We start from the raw sequence: 13,807 nt of genomic DNA, 5'->3' as shown, positions 1-13,807 counted from the left end.
GCAGCTCTATACAAGAACATGCTATTATTATTAGTATTATTATTATACTGACTGCCCAGTCCAGTGCATCTGATCTTATGCGTTTAATGGAATAATTCAATAAACGCCAAAGCAGCCTTTGGGATCGTGCTCTGTAGGAAATTTGCTTTGACGAATATAGAATAAGTCCCCAAATAATGGTTCTTGGCCACTGAAATGTTCAGGTTGCTATAAGTTTAACATTCTATAACGTTTATTTATTTTTTTCACATTGTAGTAATTCAGGTTGCCTACCAATATGATAAGGAATCAAAGAGAAAAATGAGAGAGAATTGTAGAGAGATCAAAGAGAGAGGAGAAAAGGTAAAGAAGAAAAACACATAAGAAGGCAGGGGAAAAGATGATAACTCAAGGGACAAAGTAAAGTGAGAAATCAAGGACTACTACAATATTACAATTAATGCAGAACGGGGAAGTCAGGGAAGAGAGAAATAAAAAGGTAGTAGGGAAAAAAAAACAAGGTGTAAAATGAAAATAAATTAAATATGGTCAAAGGAAAGTATACTGTGGACAGAGGGAGGGAGAAGGAGAGATGTGGGGTATTGGTGGGCAGGATTATGATGTCAGAACTAAATTACTAGATCAGGGGGAAAAAAAACAGTGAAATGGTTCAACATTTTTTGTTGTTCACTTTGGGCTGCCAAAATTTGAAGTAAAGAGTGGTGAGCTGAGGAATGAAAGAGGGAGAGTGAAGGGGGAGGAGAGCAAGACGGGGAGAAAGAGAGTGAGAGTCCCAGAAAAAAAGCTCAACTGCCCGTGATCCTGATGTGGAGCGATAAAGCTTGTTATGAATGGATTACTAGCAACTGCAGAAGAAGCATTGCCGGATAACACAGTGCCAGCATAGGTAATATAAGCGCTTGCAACTCTAGGTAGGAGCATACTGCTGATTTTATGAATGAGGCGCTGTCCTGCTACTGTACATGCAGCTGCTTTGCTGTCTGACTGTGTCTGTTAACTGGTAACCCTAGATTTGTCTTATCTGTCTTGCACTTCTAACCCACCACTTTATCCAATTGCTTTCTCTGCTCCATGACTTGTGCCTTACCTCGCCAGTTCTGTTTTCTCTCCTTCTGTTTCTTCCTTTCCATATTTTTTTCCCCCTTCTGTTTTCTCCACTCTTCATTTTAGAAAAAAAAAACAACCCCCTGAGATCTGTGGTTAAAGTCCTGTATTTGTGATCTTGGGCAGCTCACTCCATTTCCCTGTATTTGTTATCTTGGGCAGTTCACTCCATTTCCCTGTATGTCAGACACTAGACATTAGAGTGTAAGCTTTTTGGTTCAAGAATTTATTATGTCTGCCCCCCCCCCCCCCCCTTCTTCTATGTCTATCACTGCACTTACTGGCATCACTAGGTAAACATTCATTATTAACTTACTCATTTTCCATTCACCATGTGTCACTTCAAAATCTCAATGCATTACAGTGCTAAGCAGCTCTCACTTGCAAACTAGAGCAGACCACAAAGCATTTTCATTGTCATGTTTTAGTCTTTAACTCAGTACTACAACTGTAAAATTATCCCTCTTTTCATCCTTTATTTCTTCATGAAACACACATATCCACTTTTTCTTTTGCTTCTGACTACTCTGTTTAAATATAACATGTTTGCTGTTTTTCTGTACACTTCCTCCCCTCTGTTTGTTTTAACATCTCCATTTATCTGTGATTTCCAACACCATCTTTCTCTTGCTTCCCCCCCCCTTCTTTAAAAAAAAATGTATTTACGTAAAATGGGTAAAGTACAGTATAAGCAAACTTGATTCAGAATGTAACGGGAGGGTCTGAAGAGGTGCAGAGTGATGTGTTTATACATTGCTAACATTTTGTGCCTTGTCCCTCTCAGGGCAGGCAGGTGTGAAAACAGACATGTTCTCTAAGATTTTGAAAGTACTCCCCAAAACAAGGTCTGGATGAAAATACATACTGGACTCGCCTACAGTCCCTCTCCCAGACAGACAGAGGGAAAAATTAAGCTTGTCTGTAACATCAAAATCCCACCTGCATGGGGTCCTGCTAATTAATGCAGAGAGGGGGTTTCATAGGGAGCAGGGAGGAGTTTTAAAGAGAAAAGGGATGGGGGGGGGGGCAGAAGTGGGAGAAGAGAGCCCAAATAGGAGGTAGGGGAACAGAAAAAGGGGCGCCAAAGAAGGGGCAGAGAGGGGAACAAGAGAACAAAACTGAAAGAAGTAAAAGATGCAGAGATATGTGACTAGAGGGGAGACAAATGGGGGCAAATGGAAAGAAAGACGGAGTGGTGGAGACGAGATAGGAGTTGCAGGTACGTTACTTGACATACGTAATTTGTGTGCAACCTGATGCTAAAATAAATACAAAGCCAACAGAATGAGATGCGCTTGTTGAGTCATTTTCCAAACGAATAGAACTAATAGTGCCTATTCATGAGGAGCTTCTCTGTGCTGAGATCACTGGCACTCATCTAACTGAGAAACTGTTATGAATTTAGCTAGATACCAGACAGAAAAATCAATGATCAGAGATACACATTATAAACATATGTATGTTGAAAAATTGCCAGGTGGATTGGTATGATGGATAGAGTGAAGAAGTAGTGTGATAAAAGTAGAAGTATAGAAATATAGATTGTACTGTAGCTAGAGGAATAGAAACTGTGTTATAGATGGGAAGGGAGATACAGGTGAGATCTGGGAGAGATGCTATGACTGGCTGTGCTGTGCTTGGGTGATACTCCAATTACAGAAGCCAAACCCGTAGTGTAAACTGTCCACAAAGAACAGAGCCTGCGATGATTTTCTGAGAGACTGAGTGGGGGTAATAGACAGAGAAACAATGACGCAGGGGAGAGAGCTTGTCAGAGACACATACAGGAGGAGAAAGGAGGAGTGATACAGGTAAGTGACAGTGAGAAGGCACGAATATTGGATAGATGCGAAGCCAGGTAAACTGTGTTATGATGAATAAAGAAAGAGAAACAAAGAATTAAAGGGAGCGTTTATTGATCCCTCTAAGTGTGTATGTGTGTGTATATATGTATATATATGTGTGTGTTTGTGTATATATATATATATATATATATATATATATATATATATATATATTTATATATATATATATAACAGAGATAGCCGTGTTACTGCAGTTGTGATAGTGCAGAATAAATGAGTTCTTCAGTATTAGGTGATACATTTTTTATTTGGACAAACAATACAATGAGTCTGGGTTTTGAGCATCCTAAGATTGTCTATGGCAAAAAAGAGATTGTGGAACAGCACACTCAAAAGCCGAGACTCACTGTCTTAGTATCAGGTAAACAAATGGTTAAAGCATACTTGCAGTATCAAATCAGTCCCCTTTAATTTCAAGAGAGTAGGCAGACATCAGGAAAACGACGTGTCAGGCACACGTGGCCTTTTATCAGGTAGATGAACACCCACCTGATGAAAGGCCACGTGTGCCTGACACGTCGTTTTCCTGATGTCTGCCTACTCTCTTGAAATTAACGGCGACTGATTTGGCACGGCAAGTATGCTGTTACTATTTGTTTACCTGATGCGAACACCACGAGTCTCCGTTTTTGAGTGTGCTGTTCCACGATCTCTTTTCTTTGCCTGTTTCTGGTGTGTGGCCACGCTTCCAGGGAGCGTTGCATGCACCGTTGGAAATGTGCCTAAAGTTTTCCTTGCTCTGTGGTGATATCTGGGAATTAAACCCCTATTGTCTGTAATATTGTGTGTGTGTATGTGTGTGTGTGTGTGTGTGTGTGTGTGTGTGTGTGTGTATATATATATTATTATTATTTTTCCATTCATGCATTAAAGCTTTCCTTTGGTTTGCTCCTGGGTTTCTTGTAGTTTAAAGGTGCATTCCCCCTGCATGTTTATTTGTTATTGGATAGAGATTTATTCATAATACCGTACAGTGTAATGTTTGCTTTGCCTCTCTAGTTTTAGGCTCATTGATTTGATTAGAACAGTGTATTTATTATGTATTCTGCCTTTTAACCAAATACTGCTGCTTACTTAATGACATTAGTTAACTTTAAAGAACCTTATCTGGGAAGATTAAGATAAGAATTGTTTCCCCTGATAAGATTCTTTGTAGTCGGCATGGAGCAGCTCTCAGCGGAGTCAGTGAGAATACGCAGCGGGAGTTGCCATGTGAACCCTCTGCTGCAGGCTTTGGGCCTTTTCAAAGAAAAGTTTAAATACAATCATAATCATAAACATAAACAATGAAGCTTGGTAATCTGTTTTAAAAGGCATCACATGGAGCTCACTTTCAATCTGGGTCATATTGGGGAAAACTGCATTGTTAACGTAGCAATCCATGGCATTTTCTTTCTTCATTTTTTCCATTTTTTTTTATGAAGCAGGGGGTCTCGGGAGTTGAACCCCATTAATTTCAGCTCTGGGAACCCCCTGCTTCCAGAGATACTTACTTCGGTAGTGGGTGCCAGTAGCCGCTCCGGCTCGCATCCAGAGCTCACATTACGGCAGATTTTCAAAGCGTCCACGTCCTGCGGGGCCAATAGGAAGTCATGTTGTTAACCGGCGCAGCTTCCTATTATCCCATGTGACGTGGGAGCTTTAAACTGCAGAAAACTGCAGAGAGATACGCCCACTCCCTTTGGGGGTAAGTATCTCTGGAAGCAAGATGTCCCCAAAGCTAAAATGAATGGGGTTCAGCTCTAGAGACCCCCCTGCTACGATCCGGTATATAAAAAAATTTTTTCAAAAGAAAACAATGACCGGGATTGCTCCTTTATGTTATATTTCTCAGCTGATTGTCAGCACAGAATGTTCAGCGCTGTGTGTCCTTTTGTGTGTGTCCTGCCCCTACTGGTTCAAGTTCGGAACCTGCAGCCAGCTCACAGCACACTTGCTGCATGCATAGGACAACCTTGACGGAGATGTTATCTGATGTAATGTATAAACACTCATTCTAGGAGGAACTGTATAGAACGTATTAAGCGTCAAGAAGAAAACTAATGTTGCAAACTCATGCGCAAAGCTGAGAATGTATACAAAAAAGTGTGATGCAAATGCTAAAGTAATTAAGTAACATGTGAACTAGATGATGAGAGAGGAAAAAAATCAAGCTCTAAAGTTGACAACTTTTTCATAAAATTTGTGCTGGGGAGGTAATTGCAAAGTGTACTGTATTTTGCAGCTACAATGCTTTGGTTTTGCTCCACCTGTTACAATCTGTACAATCTGGGAAGTAACTTGACAGAGAAAGTACTTGGGTTGCATAAATATTTGCACCCGATGCTGTATCATTTTTCGTGTACCTGCAAAACCTATCAGGTCTGAGCTGATGCAAAGCAATCTGGTTAAGATACTAGCTCTACTGTATATGTATGAAACGTGAGAAATTTACTGCATTTGACGTATAAGCTGCAATAACAAAAAGTGCACCGTGTTATTAAAATCAGGTTAATGCACACATCCTATATGTTGAAAGTCGTGACACAGATAGGTAGAGAGCAGTATTTAAGTCACACTGTGTTACTGCTCTACTCATTTCTGTTGCTTGTAGCTCATGCTGTGACAGACCTCCTCCTCTTGTTTTCCTTGCAGGGATTTGCAGATTTCCAGCTTCAAGGGAAAATATACCAATTTGGGAACAGCTAAAGGCACAAGCAGAAGGAAATTAAAGTGCTTTTACACTAGCCAGCAACCACCAGATCCCCACAACACGAAATCCTACACCTTCTTTGCTATGACACAGCACGAGATTGTGTGAAAGGACAAGATACACAATACTCTTGGCACAAAGAATCTTGCGTCTTCAGTAACTAGCTCCATTCTCATACCTATTTGTCAAGCAAAACCCAAGAAATTCTTGATTAAGATACTGTAGCTTCATAAGCTAACATAATAGCATCTTTAAGGACCACCTTGCATCCTTTTAGGCAGTGATTACATTTTAATCTATTGAGCTTTACACATTGGTCAATTAGTCTATACATTGCTATTCCCTGCAGTACTGCTTTGCTACACTCACCCCCACACGTTTGTATCCCTGTTCCCTTACTCTGTCTAATAGTTTTTTTGCACTCACATTCACCCTTGTATTGCTGCGTCACTACACCACTGTTACCTGCGCCCATTCTACTTAATATATTGCTTCTTTGCTGGGCTACTTGTCTACTTCTCTGTATTTTTGTGCTGCTCTATTACCTGGCCATCTGCTTCTTTTGGTGACGGTTTTTGTGCCACTGCTCTCTGGAATGCTGCTTGTTGTATTTCCATGCACCATTGTTTGAAGAGCCACTTTTCCCTTTCTAACGTCACCTTTCTAACTGTTTCCCTGCTTATTCAAGTGTTGCAGTGTATTTTATTAATGCTTCTTTCCTTGGTGTGCCCCCCACGGCTACTTGTATACCTGTCTGTTGCTCCCTATATTTTTTCTTCCCCATTTCACTACACCATGCAGTGCTGCTGCCCGGTAGCTCTTTCACATATGCACTGATAGTATACTTTAGCCCCTGACATTATATGCCTACTTACAATAGGAAACAGAGTAATGCGAAAGAGTGGGAAGGAAATAATGGAGGAGAATATGAGAAAGTTGTGAGGTGGAGAAATATGGCAGTGGGATGCATGTGTTAAACATATGTAACACATGTCTTAGGTAAACATCTGGTTGGGAACATATGTTAGGAATCCATTGGGGGCCGTAACATCAGACGTACAACCATTAGGAATCATTTATCATATAGCTTCTGCAATACACAGATTAAAGGGGCAGCTATTTCTCAGGATAGAGAAAGATGAGGAAAAGGAAAGACACATATTGGAGGAGATAATGTAGAGGCAGAGGGGGTTGTAGACTGAGTTATAAGGTGGAGTTCAAGAAAGGGAAGAGACATCAATGGTGAAAGAACAAATGAGACATTCACACAGAATGATAAACCCTGGAGAAAGTCTGGAGGACTGAGAGACACAGAGACAAAGCAAAAAAGGAGAAAAGATTAGAAAGCACCAAGAGAAGATAGAAACCAAAGCCCGAGTCTAGTCGCATCAACAACATTGTCCCTCATTTTGTGCATGAGAAGAACAGGAGAATAAATTAAGAAAAAGGGGAAAGCAAAGAGACAGAGTAACAACCTTTAAACGAGTCTCTATCTGCACCTTGATAGCCACAAAGTCTCTGAGGTCAAAGAACATTCCAATTTTGTATATTCTGGTGGCTTAACTCATTCCCTTGTGGGAGGATTTGAGAGAGGTGGTCAAGATGCAATGTTTGGGGTTACCTTTTTTGACCTTTCTCCTCCAGTACTGTTGGGCTAGACCCCATAGAGAAGATCATATCCTTCAACGCAAGCAGGAACTCCTTTTGAGAGCAGAACGCATGCGGTTACAGTCTCTGAAAGAACCCTGCTGGCTGGGCAGAGAAAAAAGACCCCTAGCTGATCGCCAGCACCTTCATTTTGGAGCATATTCTATGCAGCACCAACATTCCAGATACAGAACAGGAAAAGGGGGGTTAGACTGTCAAGCACATGGATCAGAGCCATGTAGTTTGAGCCCTCCAAAATGGGAAAAAGACAACGATGGGAATAATGGGGGTGCAACAACCAAATTGCAGAACAGCGCTGCCTGGAATACGAAACAAGTGTACAATAATCATCCTTTCCTTAATGGACACATTTCTAAAAAGACCACCAAACGCAACTCTTACAACAGGAACACTAGAAGACGAATGGAACAAAATGCTTTAGCAACAGGAAAAGGAAGATTCCCTCGAGATGCAAGGGAGTATAATATCACGCATGGGATCTCTCCAAATCCCTCTGCACCTGTGATAGGACATCAGAAGCAACCCATTGATTGCTCACTCTATTTTTCTGGTGTCTGTAACCGTAGTCAGCTGGTGTTGCGTCCAGATGCAGAGCTGCAGATACCCCGCGAAGGGTTCACAATCGAGCTGTGGGTGAAGCCAGACGGAGGGCAAAATGACCCAGCAGTTATTGCGAGTAAGAACCAAGATGGTTCTAATGTTTATGTTCAGTTCTGTACATTTGCAGTTTGGTTATCATCTGCTAATCTTCCAGTTAGAAACAATAGTGCTAGTATTGCAACGACTTGATGTTCCCAACCATGCTATGTTCGTCATTCTGTGTCACCATTAATCTAGTCACCTCCAAAAACATTTGAAGGAAACAATATGCTGTGATAGAGTGCAAGCTTAGAACCAACGTATACAGTAATGCCGATCTTCCATTTACTTTTTTAGAAATAAGCATACTTATTATCATGTTTACATGTTGAAGTATAAAGTTGTAGTATGTATGTACTGTATTTATAGGTGTCAAGCTCAGTGGACCAAATTAGTGCATTTTGCTAATTCAAGACCAACATTTTAATGGGCTTGGGCTGATGAGATCACTGACGCTAAATTGGGTGTCGCTGTTTCACAGTGATTGAGACTCACTTCAAATGATTGACATTTGACAGGTTGAGTCCTGAAGAAACCAGTCTTCATCTTACAAGTAGCTCTTTCAATGGAACTACAGAAAAGATATTCAGATAGTGAAGATACACCTCCTATATAGACTATACTATACCTTTTAATAAAGATCTGTCTTGGTCCAAGAAAGTTATTAATATATTTAAATCACACACACACACACACACACACACACACACACACACACACACACACACACACACACACACACACACACACACACACACACACACACACACACACTGTAAGAAACAACATTTCAATGGTGGTATATTATGTGAGGTTAAGTGGAACTTAACCACACGTGGTTTACTCAGTCAACGTAAAAGAACGCAATGGATGAAGTTTAGTGTTGCAATTATTTTTCACTTCTGAGCATAGTTCTACTGACTATCTATGTTTCATGTTGGCTGTAGTGAAGCTTCCACAAAGCAGACATTGCTGTGTTATAAATACAGTGCATATTAAGTTTACATACAGCAGGGGTTTTTTGTAGATCAAATTTATCACCACTATAATGGGCTATATATGGTTTTTACCATGGTGGATCATCTTGCAAACAATTGATTTTCAAGTGCATACTTTTAGCTGAGATGTGGTAAAATGACATGGAGAAATGTGACCCACATTTTATATTGCATTAATTCAGTAAATGTAGCAGATTAGAGGTCGATGACATTCTGTACCTGTAAAGTCACATTGTTTTTCTGAAGCAATTTATCACATAGAAGGAGGTGTTGCTGTCTGTTCACAAGAGACAGTTAATAATGTAACAACTTTCATTCACTTGGATGGAAGTTGATGAATCGTTAACTGTGTATACTTTGCTTCTCACTATACTGAATAGGAAGCAACACCTACTTCTATATGAAAAGTAAATAGGAAGGTGGACAGAGAAACACGCAGGGGTGAAGGGAAGGTTCACTGCCTAACTTTAAATAATTACCCATTTCTACTTTAATTCATTTGGCACACTTTAGGAACTACCAAAAACTCAGGTTTGCAACAGCCGATCATGGACTGTGGGCTCATTTAAAGCTCAGGGATTCACACTTGCTTTAAAACACATTTTGCCACTGGCCTGCTTAGCAATTGTGTAATATCTGAATGGTAATGATTATTTTAATTAACCCTTGCCTATAAGCAGTACTCCTCCTTATCCACTAGAGGGGATTATTGTTTCAAAGAAGTCATGTTGATCCCTATCAGTGATCATGAGAATTCTAAAGTCAAAGTCATACTAGTACTCGTGAGGGTAAAGGCAAAGCCACTATACTTTGACACCACTCTTTTGTTCAGACATTATACGTTTTGCCAGTTATATTTATGCATCAAAAATAGATACTCCCGTTCGCTGCTTGTGATGATCACTTATTAAAGCAGCTATCCATGTTGCTCTTTTCTTATTGTTATATTTCCTTAACCAGAGAGTCCCTCGAATCTTATCCATGGAAGTCTAAACTTGGGAAACTCCTGCGGTTCATGAGATGTCAAAGCTCATATACTGTATGGAGAATAATACTTGCCCGGTGGACACAATATGACCATGTCAGGGTCAGCCTTGCTCCAATGCCATTGGGAGATTGCTGCTTTCAACAGCACTATTGCTTTTAAAAATATTTAATGGAACATTTACTTGTTGATATCTCGAGAACAGAGGGGTCCAGAAAACTTGGCTACATCAGATCGGTTCCCGGGCCCTTCCGGTCTCATTAATCACTTAATAATAATAATTTTTTTTAAAGATGCAAATTTGGGGGAATTTCTGCTTCGAATCATACACTGTGGTTAGGGTGGTGGGTAAGCAAGAGACACTAACCCTCCATTGTAAAGATCACGGTAAAGTCATAACACATTATTGGAGTATTTACTAAAGTAGCCTGACTGCAAAACCGGGACAAAACCAGTGCAAAGAATTGCACCATATGTATCAAGGGAAAGGAAACCCATTGAAAGTAAATCTGGTGCAATTCTTTTACTCTTGGGTAAATAACCCCATACTGTACGTGCCTCACACATGTTCTCTGAGCCTGTTCCAGGTTCTTAGCATACAAATTCCTCTTACAAATGATTTTCCCTAAAGATCAGACACCTTTTTGTGAAGATTAAAATTGGGAATGTTTCAAGTATGGCCAAGATTGTCTATTTTGAGGAACTTTTGCATGAAACTACAGATGTAATCAACGTTATGCAGTAAAGCACTAATTCCAAATCTCTGAATTTTGAACTTGTGGTTCTATTGCAGTGGTTTCCATTTTTTGGGGGAGGACGGGGGTTAAGGAACCCTATAATTATATTGTGAAATTCTGCGGAACTCCAAACCTCTCTAATAGCGTGTCTGAGATCGGATGCATTGTAAGGAACCCCAACCCTCTCTAATAGCGCGCCTGTGATCAGATGCATTGTAAGGAACCCCAACCCTCTCTAATAGCGCGCCTGTGATCAGATGCATTGTAAGGAACCCCAACCCTCTCTAATAGCGCGCCTGTGATCAGATGCATTGTAAGGAACCCCAACCCTCTCTAATAGTGCGCCTGTGATCAGATGCATTGTAAGGAACCCCAACCCTCTCTAATAGCGCGCCTGTGATCAGATGCATTGTAAGGAACCCCAACCCTCTCTAATAATGTGTCAGAGATCAGATGCATTGTAAGGAACCCCAACCCTCTCTAATAATGTGTCAGAGATCAGATGCATTGTAAGGAACACCAAACCTCTCTAATAGCGTGTCTGAGATCAGATGCATTGTAAGGAACCCCAACCCTCTCTAATAGCGCGTCAGATTAGTTACATTGTAAATTCTTCTGTATTTGGTACAATTTTCAAATGACTTGAAAATTGCAGGGAACCTTTTAACGATGCCCACGAAACCCTGGTTGAAAAACACTGCTCTATTGTATAAATTGCAAATGACACGATAATGCATTAAAACTAACTTTAAAAAACTTACATTTTATGAGAAATATGCACAAATTTATAAGTAATTTACCCCTCATTTTTGTACTCTTCAGTGTCTATAGGAAGTTGGTTATCCACCGTTTTCAATCCAAATTGAGATTAGAAATCTAGATGCAACTTAAAATTTTTACGGGAAATTCGGTCTTGTGAGACTCCATTTAAGACTAAAAAACTACTGATACTATAATTATTGAGATTACTGTAGCTGCACGTGAGTGAAAGTTGACAGGACTGGGTTACTCTCTCCTTCTTAACTGCTAGAGGAGTCTGCAACGCATAGTGAAGCAATAAAGTGCGGATTTCTCTGCAGCTATTTGAATAAAGGTCAAATGGGGGCCTTTGCTGTGTTCACGGTAATTTGTATAAGCCAGCACACTCCTTACTTGTTGAAAGTGTATGTCGGACACTCAATTTTCACTCCCCATGCAGTCTGTACTTAATGCAGCATCCTGCAATCAGCTGCTTTCCGATACTCAACATTTCAAGTAGAGCGACAGGAATGGTGTCCAAATATGCGCAAACTGCGAGGTTTATTACATCATAAGCAAAGTAGAAAAACAAGCACTACGTTTCGCGGGGACACCATTCCTGTGATGCTGCACCTTTAAATGTTTGCCTCTTTGGGCCTTCACTGTGTTGCCATCATTGTGTGGTACAAACTAGGCTTGTTGTGGGAGAAATTTCCCTCATTCATGAAAATTGATAAACTCCATCCCTTAAGATTGACAACACAATCACTTTACATTCTATCCCTCTTTCTTACACCAGGCTTGTTTGATAATTGCTCCCATGTGGCGAGTGACCATGGCTGGTCTCTTGGGATCCGTCCATCTCTGCCTGGTGCAAAGAGAGATGCACGCTTCTACTTCTTGCTACGTACTGACCGTTCTCAGAACGCCACAATCATGCTGTCTCCACATCAGTATCAGCCAGGTACATGGACACACCTGGCTGCCAGCTATGATGGCCATCGGATTTGGCTCTTTGTGGATGGAACCCTGGTGTCAAGTGCCAAAGGTCAGCTAGGTCCCCTCCACAGCCCTTACATCTCCGTGTGCCGATGCCTCATGCTTGGAGGGGACAACTCAAAAACTGGTAACTGTTTTCGTGGTCACCTCTCATCCCTGCGACTTTGGTCAGAGCCTAGAACTCAGAAACAAATAAGGGCTGAAGCCCTAAGGAGAGGTCCACAAAGGGATCCAGACACATCCGCATTTATCCTCGCTCTCTCCTTTCCACCAGGAAATATGTGGATGCCTCATAAAGATGGGGTATTTCCAGAGATTGTGACGGAGATAACGACAGAAATTGAGTTGGTCTCCCCTCTTGTGTTCCCTCCTTGTGGGAGAACCAAATGTGATTTGCCTGATGTCACTGCTGGCTACAGTCGAGCTGAGGTAAAATGGGAAAAAGAGGTGCGCTACCGAGTGGTTAATCTGTGTGATGATGATGGCTCCAGGCCACTGGTCAGTGCTGAACAGATACTAAGGCAGCATCACGCCTTGTCTGATGCCTACAGTCCACATGGCATCCAATGGCAGCTTAGTGTGCTGGAGGTACGTAACTCCAGCCTGCGGAATCGAGCAGTGCTGCCAGGGTGTGAACCTGGGAGGGTGGGCAATGAACACTGTGACCTTGAGTGTCGACACCCTCTTACTGGTTATGATGGGGGAGACTGTGGCCCTACCCGGCCGTGCAACCCCAGAAAGAGGGGTGATGGTATATGCAATCCTGAATGCAACACCGCAAGGGATGATTACGATGATGGAGATTGCTGCCCATCCCAAGGAGCAGGAAGGAGTGCAAAAAACTGCTTTGATCCTGATGCAAAAGGGAGGTAAGAACATAAAGCCCACATATACACACACCTTTCTGTCATGGGTTCGTAGGGCTGGTAGATGTGGAATCTGACCCACTCCCTCAATACATTGCAATACCCTCCAGCTACAACCCCATTTGTCTGTATACTGGTCTAGTTGCTCTCAGGCTGTTTCTTGCCCAAGAAGAGTCCCTGTTAATATTTGGTTTAATGTTTTCACTGGTATAAAGGGACGCCAATCCATTCAGTTTTCTTGTACGGTTCTTTTTTGAGAGACGAAGTTGTTCTCCAACACAGTTTTCCGAATCTCAGACATGGGTATTAATGGAAGGGTTTTTGGCTAAATTAATATTCGTCTGACACCGTTGAGAACAATAGAGTTATGACTACAGGACACAGAAATATACCTGTGATCTGCTCAGGAATAATGCAAAAAATAATGTGAACCTTTTTTTTTTTTTATTAATCAGCCTCACTTTTTCTGTGTTTCACTGTCTATTTAATGTATTAATATTTCTATTTTTTGATTGA

General features: G+C 41.1%; 1 protein-coding gene across 2 annotated transcripts in view; it reads left to right on the top strand.

Moving 5' to 3' along the window:
• The first annotated feature begins 697 nt into the window (after positions 1–697).
• PAPPA2 (pappalysin 2) overlaps positions 698–13,807 on the top strand; it is a 57,535-nt gene continuing 44,425 nt past the window's right edge. Inside the window, exons 1-3 of one of the 2 annotated variants that reach the window (XM_075616640.1) lie at positions 698–886; positions 5,604–8,005; positions 12,226–13,294. In XM_075616640.1, coding sequence (XP_075472755.1) covers positions 7,264–8,005; positions 12,226–13,294 — 1,811 coding nt within the window. In that variant the 5' untranslated portion in view covers positions 698–886; positions 5,604–7,263. Of the gene's footprint in view, positions 887–2,191; positions 2,324–5,603; positions 8,006–12,225; positions 13,295–13,807 lie in introns of those variants that run through there. The other variant, XM_075616641.1, reaches the window with a different exon arrangement.

Source organism: Ascaphus truei, chromosome 10 (assembly GCF_040206685.1).
Source record: "Ascaphus truei isolate aAscTru1 chromosome 10, aAscTru1.hap1, whole genome shotgun sequence".
NCBI lineage: Eukaryota > Metazoa > Chordata > Amphibia > Anura > Ascaphidae > Ascaphus > Ascaphus truei.
The sequence above is the reverse complement of the archived record's forward strand: the minus strand, read 5'-3'. Positions and strand labels throughout refer to the sequence as shown.